Raw genomic sequence first — 8,517 nt, 5'->3', positions numbered from 1 at the left:
GTGTCCCCCCCCCCCTTAAATCATACAGTAGAATTGTGTTTCCCCCCCCCCCCCCCTCTTAAATCATACAGTAGAATTGTGTTTCCCCCCCCCCTCTTAAATCATACAGTAGAATTGTGTTCCCCCCCCTCTTAAATCATACAGTAGAATTGTGTTTCCCCCCTAACCGTCTCTACATTAGGTATAATGACCATACTGTGTGTGTTCATTGACACGTAGGTTCAATATAGATGAGATACAGTCATATACATGTGTTGTATCAGTACTAAGGCGGAAGAGTTGCCATTATTAAAAGCCAACATTGGTGTTACAACCTGTGATACAGTCAACATGCAACCATTTCCAATTCAAAAGCAAATCGACCGTGTTAAATCGTATGAGGAGGAGCAATGAAACTCTCCCCACGCTCTCGGTCAACGGAGACAGGATGTTAGACAAATTAGGGTGACAAGGTAATCTATTCTACTGCAAGAATACACACAAACAAACTTTTCTCCCAGTTGACCAATAAATTAATTCCTGAGTCTTCTGCCAACAGACAAGGGTCTGGCCAAAGTACAAACTATCATGGATCACAATGCCACTCACACGGTTAGAAGAAGCCCCTTCAGATACGACCAGTCTGTCAGAGACAAACAGGAATCTTACCGAATCTGGAACTGAAAAAAATATGGAGTTTCTGTTTTAAAAAATCTTCACAATGTAGGCCAAAAACGGTGTGTTTGTCATCAACTTTATTGCAAAGAAATCAAAAAGTTCAGGTTTGAGGTCATAGGGAACACAAGTGACATCTGACGTCATCTTCAATCCCCTATCCAGGGACAAAAGACGTTCATTTGTCTTGTTCCAAAACAACTTTGTCAAGGACAGAGTAGCTCCCATAGAAATCAATAGACATCTCTTTCGTTGCGCCGTGGTTGTCTAACCTCCTAAGACCAGGTCTGCTCTGACAAAAGGAGAAGTGTCATGTTTTACCCTTTCACAGATATCAGCACTGAAGCCCATAGTATGACCCTGTCCCAGATCTATACGTCATCCCCGCTCCCTCTTCTCAGATCCATCACCTGATCTCATTCAACCTAGCAGTTCTGACAGGCCTGTAGAGTTGCAGTAATGTTTCTCACTACTAGGTGCCAGCAGAGTGCTTCATGTAACGGTTCTCTAGAGACTTGCTGTGAAAAGCAGCTGCCATGTCCTCCATCTCATGCCCACTGGACAGACCTCATCAACACATCTCAAGCTGATGTCAAATCTGTCTCCAATGGAAATTCGCTTTGGAATTATGTGTTGTCCACGCTAGATGGGAGAGCCATTCAGCCTGGCTTTGTCCCTAGGGCTGGGGGCTGTGGAGAGCTGGAGGGGGGCTGTGGAGAGCTGGAGGGGGGCTGTGGAGAGCTGGAGGGGGGCTGTGGAGAGCTGGAGGGGGGCTGTGGAGAGCTGGAGGGGGTGTGCGGGGGTTCAGGTACCTGTGTACAGTAGCTCAGAGGAACGTCCAGTCCCACAACAGGACCCACCACACTGAGCCAGGTCACAATGTAGTTCACCTGTCTGCACAGCGGTCAGAGGGCAAAGGTCACACAGGAGAACACACACACACAGGTGTAATACTTTCAGATAGAAGACACATGTTGAGTCTCAAACTCACCGGTGTTCTTCCAGGGCAGCTTTTAGAACAGGCATCATGAACTCTTCTGTCCTGCAGGGGTGGAGCACAAAGAACGACTGGCCTAGCAACGGGTGTTCCTAGAGAGAAATAGACAGAAGATTGAGCGTGGTGTCGAGTGGAAGTGGGAGTTTTATGGAGGAAAAAGAGATCAAGAGAGGGATACAATCTTACCGGGAAAAGAGAGAGGAGAGTGGTACCAACCTGTTGTGTGATGGTGTCCCAGGGTCTGTGCTGTAGTCTCTGTCTGTAGTTAGGATGAACACTGTCCCATACCTCCTCGAGACAGAGACTCCTACCCTCTGACAGAGAGAGAGAGCGAGACACAGGGAGCGAGAGCGAGACACAGGGAGCGAGAGCGAGACACAGGGAGCGAGAGCGAGACACAGAGAGCGAGAGCGAGACACAGAGAGCGAGAGAGAGACACAGAGAGCGAGACACAGGGAGAGAGAGCGAGACACAGGGAGAGAGAGCGAGACACAGGGAGAGAGAGCGAGACACAGGGAGAGAGAGCGAGACACAGGGAGAGAGAGCGAGACACAGGGAGAGAGAGCGAGACACAGGGAGAGAGAGCGAGACACAGGGAGAGAGAGCGAGACACAGGGAGAGAGAGCGAGACACAGGGAGAGAGAGCGAGACACAGGGACCAGTAAGTGTATAATGAAGTGGACGGCTGAAGACAATGCAAGTCCTGTATTTGCAATGTATTACTTCAAATAACCATTCAGCCAGTCTGGCTACATACCCAGGGTTGAGGCTCTGAAGTAGAGGACAGGAGTTTGGTAGCTGCAGGAGTAGAGGATATGGTATTCATACTGAACGACACTGCTACTACTGCTCTCCTCCTGTATACAACACACTGCGCCATCATCTTCATCATCTTCATCATTATGGAAAGAGAGGGAGAAGGTCCTCTCCTGGTGCTGGTCTGAACTGTTTCCTTGCTGGTCCAGGTTACATCTGGTTCTGCCGGTCCCCAGGGCAGTCTTCCTCAGGTAGCCCTCAGAACCCTTGAATGGAAACAATATTATTAATCAATCGCATTTTATAAAAAGACCTTTCCACATTAGTAGTCACAAAGTGCTTTACAGTTTCCTGGCCTCAACCCCAAAGTGCAAAGCAGAAGTGAAAGCACAGTGGCCAGGAAAAACACAGATGGAAGAAACCTAAGAAGAAACCGAGAGAGGAAGCCGGTTTAGCGGTGGCTCCAATCTTCATTTTTTTATGACAAGATTTTTTGGGGGGGGTGGTCAAAAAATGACTACAATTACCAGAATTCTGCTAAAATCTGCTCAAGTATTCCCACAACTAATTAAAAAATATATATATAAAAAATAAGTGCTTGTATCAATATAATAAAAAGGTATGAAATGATTGTTATGTTCAAATAACATCTATTTTTGGGCTTAGTTGTGGTCAAGTTACATCCACTCTGACAAAAATCATCCCGTGGCTTAATCTAGTTGCATACCCCCTGCTCTACAGAGTCACACGCACCCGATTCCATCCAAACATTCCTCACTCAGCTTCTTCAGGCGACTGGGATAGTCATGCACCCTAAAAAAAAAAGGACCTTTCTAACCTTTCCTTAATCCTAATTCTGTGTAACCCAAACTAGCCCAACTATACTCTTCAATGCTGACTAACCTTTCCTTTCCCCTAAATAGTGTAGGCCTACCGCAAATAAAACTCTACCCTTCTCTATCCTAAAAACACTCTCCCTCCTCCACCCCATACCTTCACTTGTTCCCAGCTCCAGCCGTCACAGAGGGAGTGGGAGTGTTGGAGGAGAAGCTGACAGCACTGACAGAACGTCTCCTCATCCAGAAAACAGCTACTCATCTCTGGAGGAGGAGATATGAAGGAATTTGGGGAATAGGCGGAGATGAGGAAGAGGACAAGAGAGCATCATATGTTAAGCCAGATTCGTGGAAATAAGTCTGTCTCAATGCACATAGATCTACTGGCAGGTAGCTTACTGAAACTAGCTAACTAACACACGTCTGTATATTCAGGTTGCAGTTATACAGTGTTGTAGATAGTTAGACATGTAACATTCGAATGTTTAATCAACGTTTCTGGAAGTGAGAATGCGATATTTGTACATGAAAGCTGCAACGCAATAGCCTTGTTTGACGCGGTAACAACACGAGATCAAGTTTTTTTTTTTTTTTTGCAAGTTTGGTTTATCACGCTGATTTTGGTTGAAAGCAGGACTAAAACACCGAAATCAGCATTAGGGTGCGGTATGGCCAATGATTGCAATTCACATCAGATGTGCGGGTGATTTTAGTGCCAATTGATGCATTAAACGAGAGATCAGCGGCCGATAATCTGGTGGCCATCAATGAATGCAATAGGCCCATACTGTTCAAGGTTTTCAGTCTTTAATGTTCCCGAGGAAATGTACAACACGCTAAAAGCGCACTCTAAAAACAAAACACGTTCCTTACCGGGGCAACTTCCGGGATCTCGTTTGCGGATGGAGAATGAGGAAAGAGCCAATCAGATTTGGCGCTTGTGCTAAACTGACTGAATTCCACGATCCCTTACCAGTTACTGTATGTTCCTCACAGGTGGTTTCTAGTGAATTCATTTAATTATTCATTGTAATTATTTGTCTAGATAATTTTAAGTATAAGAAATATTGATGGTTATTATGTCACACGTAGTTTGCTGTGATTCCAGTGCAGCTGTTTTGTTGTTCTTCTTCTCCATCTCTTTCGGTATTATGGCGGTTCACAAACAAATGTTATAGGTGCATGTCGCCACCTACCGTATGGGCTGTGTTTCAGCCTAAATGTCCCTACCAGCTAACCCTGCTCCCAAAACCACCCCACTATCCCACCACTTAGGTCCTAAGGGGGGAGAGAAGAAGAAAGTACTCTACCGAAGCACACGTTACACCTATAACTCTATTGGCCTCGGCTTACTCACAGGATCTTAGGATCCCTCACCCTGGACCCATCTTCCTCTACAACTTTTTTTTCATTGCCTTTCTCTCACCGGACACCTCTGATCTTCAGCACCACGGGTACCGCTACAGCAGTGGAGGCTGCTGAGGGGAGGGCGACTCATATAATGGCTGGAACAGAGCAAATGGAATGGCATCACAGCATGTGTTTGATGTATTTGATACCATTCCACTGATTCTGCTCCAGCCATTGCCACAGACATGTCCTCCCCAATTAAGGTGCCACCAACCTCATGTGCCCTACAGTTTACACACCGGTACTACACACTCCTTTGTCTCATCTCCTCCTGCACACTTTTCACATCTAGGAATCTCCCACCTACACACTGCTGCCACATGACCATAAGCGTGACATCTGAAACACTGAAATGGATTCGGGACAAGGTTTCGCACGGCATAACTGACACATCCCAATTTGACTTTGTCTGGTAAAGACGCCGCATCAAAACTCAGTAGTACAGACAGTGTCATCTCTGTTTCACCACACTCTCCACCGGGTCTGCGTCCCGATGGCGAACGGCGGGCGTCAAAGACACCGGGAATCTTCGACTTTAGTTGATCCTCTTCAACACTTAATGCCCACTCCAGTTATCACTCCTTTCGACGGCGCCCTGCTCCGGAGAGGAAGGCAAATGACAGTTCTTGTCCCCAGTCACGTTGTGCGGAGTGCACGCTCCCTCCCTCTGGATGGCAGAAATGAAAAAAAATCGACACGATTCCACTTTGAGTCAATTTCACCAACCCAATATTCCCCAACCTCCTCTCCACCCAACCTGACACCCCATATGGATCAGCCAGAAGGAAAGGATCTGTTCTCTCCAATAACCTCTCCCACTGAGCCAAAATCATCTTTATCACCGTCGGGATGTGGCTCAAACTCGGCTGTCTTCACCGCGCCTGCCACCGCAGTTAATTTATCCTCATCCTCGTCATGTTCAATTTCCTCCTGCAACAATCCCTACTCACTTTCAATATGTTCCACTTTCTTCCTTTTTTTCTGCCCGCCTTCTTACCAACCTCTGTGGGTTCCTCTGACTCCATCTCCAAATCTGACAGCCATTCAGGCGTAGGCCTACCCGCCATCTTCTCCACGACCCTGACTCTCGGTCGCTGTTCTTTCGGCTTCATCGGGCCAGGGTTCCAGTCTGCACGCTTTTGACTGCACTTACAGTATTGCTTCGGTACTGCAGTTTAACTGATTCATGGCTTAGAAAGACAATTCTTTTTGATGCCCCCCCCCCCCATAGACAAGTCAGAATTGAAAACTCAGAATGAGACACTTTAGTCATCACCTTTGTCCACAAAACATCCATTGAATTTTTCTAATTATTGTCACAGAGGCCGTTTTGTGTTTTTTTCATCACTCACAGCCGAAGATATACAATTATTATATTCACGCACTGAGGTCATGACCCCAGCTAGATAGGGGAAGTGCCGGTTGGCTTGTTAAACTGTCCACGTGCTCTGACAGAGTTCTCGGAGCATATTCGCAGTGCACACTGAGCGCTAGTGTGCATCCGGAGTAAGCCCAGTAAGAAATGGCGCATGTGGACGTGAGTAGATTAAGTTAAAAACAAAGATTGGCCATCTTGGATGGTCTCTAGTTAAGCAATGAGGGAGTGTGGTATATGGCAAATATACCACGGCTAAGGGCTGTTCTTATTTGATTTATTTCACCTTTATTTAACCAGGTAGGCCAGTTGAGAACAAGTTCTCATTTACAACTGCGACCTGGCCAAGATAAAGCAAAGCAGTGAGATACAAACAGCAACACAGATTTACACATGGACTAATCAAATGTACAGTCAATAATACAACAGAAAAAAATCTATATCCAGTGTGTGCAAATGAGGTAAGATTAGGGAAGCAAGGCAATAAATACGCCGTAGTGGTGAAGTAATTACAATTTAGCAATTAACACTGGAGTGATATACCATGGCTGTCAGCCAATCAGCATCCAGGAGCCAAACTACCCAGTTTATAATGAAGAACCGAGGAGGTGAGGTATATAGAATAAGGGCTGTTCTTAGGCACGATGCAAAGACGCATTCAGGGCTCAAACCATTCTTATTACACCTCAGTGGTTATACTGATGGTTTGACCAGTTGTTGCTACCGGTACATGTCCATCTAGTTGTTGCATTGGGGATAACAGTTGACAACTGTAGCATTTTAGCTAAGCATAACCCTAACCTTGGATCCTAACCTTAACCCTCCTGCAGTGTTTCTGGTCGGATTGGACCGATTTACAAGTTCTCTCTCTGAAAAATGTAGTTCATTTAATCTGATTGTCATAAGGTTCCATGACTGTCCACACAGGGCATCTGAACACACAAAATACATTTGGATGATTTTCATTACATTTTGGGTGTTTTATTTAACTTTTGTACACATGTGCTGTTCCCGGTCATTTGACCGGTCATTACAAATGAATGGGTGAGACTACAATTATTGTATAAAATTGAGTTCAGGCACATGCCCATTCATCAGATGGACACACTTCCTCTCCCAGACCCCCACATGCATGTGTGTTTGAGCACACACACACACGCACACACACCTCACTCCCCTTCTTGGTTTCCATGGCAACCCCCACGGGAACCTTTCCCCCACTGGAACCACACCTGTTGCCATTCTCACAAACAATCGCAACACTGTTTCAATAATATATAGAACTTTTCTCGCAGCTCTGGTACAGTGCCTTGCGAAAGTATTCGGCCCCCTTGAACTTTGCGACCTTTTGCCACATTTCAGGCTTCAAACATAAAGATATAAAACTGTATTTTTTTGTGAAGAATCAACAACAAGTGGGACACAATCATGAAGTGGAACGACATTTATTGGATATTTCAAATTTTTTAACAAATCAAAAACTGAAAAATTGGGCGTGCAAAATTATTCAGCCCCTTTACTTTCAGTGCAGCAAACTCTCTCCAGAAGTTCAGTGAGGATCTCTGAATGATCCAATGTTGACCTAAATGACTAATGATGATAAATACAATCCACCTGTGTGTAATCAAGTCTCTGTATAAATGCACCTGCACTGTGATAGTCTCAGAGGTCCGTTAAAAGCGCAGAGAGCATCATGAAGAACAAGGAACACACCAGGCAGGTCCGAGATACTGTTGTGAAGAAGTTTAAAGCCGGATTTGGATACAAAAAGATTTCCCAAGCTTTAAACATCCCAAGGAGCACTGTGCAAGCGATAATATTGAAATGGAAGGAGTATCAGACCAGTATCAGACCAGTTTTTGATTTGTTAAAAAAGTTTGAAATATCCAATAAATGTCGTTCCACTTCATGATTGTGTCCCACTTGTTGTTGATTCTTCACAAAAAAATACAGTTTTATATCTTTATGTTTGAAGCCTGAAATGTGGCAAAAGGTCGCAAAGTTCAAGGGGGCCGAATACTTTCGCAAGGCACTGTATATAAAGCTTTTTTGAGGCCTTACTCAGAATTCATTCTGTGGCAGCACAATGACCAAACGATATACTGAATGTGAGGCTCTTGATCATATCTTTGATCATGACGCTGATGAGGAGGAGAGTCCTTGTTAAACTTTGACACAAAGTAATCTGATAAATAGTACAATATGTTTCATCTGAGTATTTGTTATAATCAAAATAATCCATACATTGTGCTTTTTTTACTCAAAAACTAGTTGTATGAGCTCAGGTCAATGAGGCCTACAGGTCATAAATAGTAAATAGAAGTTAGAACTTGTAATGTTCACAAGACCTTAAGTTGATAAAAAGATCTATAGTATATGGAATATTATGGATTTATAATCAGCTATAATGAGGCGGTCATTTTGGACCGGGAACACAGAATGAATTAACATGAAACGAACACAACAGGAGGGTTAACCTCATTCTCCTA

At 44.6% G+C, this 8,517-nt stretch overlaps 1 protein-coding gene across 1 annotated transcript; it reads right to left on the bottom strand.

Annotated features, from left to right (window-relative positions):
* Positions 1–713: 713 nt before the first annotated feature.
* LOC139388547 (ATG10 autophagy related 10 homolog (S. cerevisiae)) lies at positions 714–4,388 on the bottom strand. Its single transcript, XM_071135269.1, has 6 exons — positions 4,117–4,388; positions 3,401–3,507; positions 2,409–2,673; positions 1,868–1,965; positions 1,646–1,743; positions 714–1,548 (listed from the first exon to the last, which is right to left on the bottom strand). The coding sequence occupies exons 2-6, from the start codon at positions 3,503–3,505 to the stop codon at positions 1,314–1,316; spliced, it is 801 nt and encodes a 266-aa protein (XP_070991370.1). The 5' UTR covers positions 3,506–3,507; positions 4,117–4,388; the 3' UTR covers positions 714–1,313.
* Positions 4,389–8,517: the final 4,129 nt, after the last annotated feature.

The sequence above is a fragment of the Oncorhynchus clarkii genome, chromosome 29 (assembly GCF_045791955.1).
Source record: "Oncorhynchus clarkii lewisi isolate Uvic-CL-2024 chromosome 29, UVic_Ocla_1.0, whole genome shotgun sequence".
In the NCBI taxonomy this organism is placed as follows: domain Eukaryota; kingdom Metazoa; phylum Chordata; class Actinopteri; order Salmoniformes; family Salmonidae; genus Oncorhynchus; species Oncorhynchus clarkii.
This window is presented reverse-complemented; position numbering and strand designations above follow the sequence as displayed.

Excerpts from the sequence above, each read along its gene's own strand:
- LOC139388547 (XM_071135269.1), bottom strand. The coding sequence starts at position 3,505 with ATGAGTAGCTGTTTTCTGGATGAGGAGACGTTCTGTCAGTGCTGTCAG. Across the intron at positions 2,674-3,400 it reads GGAGCTGGGAACAAGTGAAG|GGTTCTGAGGGCTACCTGAG; the intron begins GTATGGGGTGGA and ends TTTCCATTCAAG. Across the intron at positions 1,966-2,408 it reads CTTCAGAGCCTCAACCCTGG|AGGGTAGGAGTCTCTGTCTC; the intron begins GTATGTAGCCAG and ends TCTCTCTGTCAG.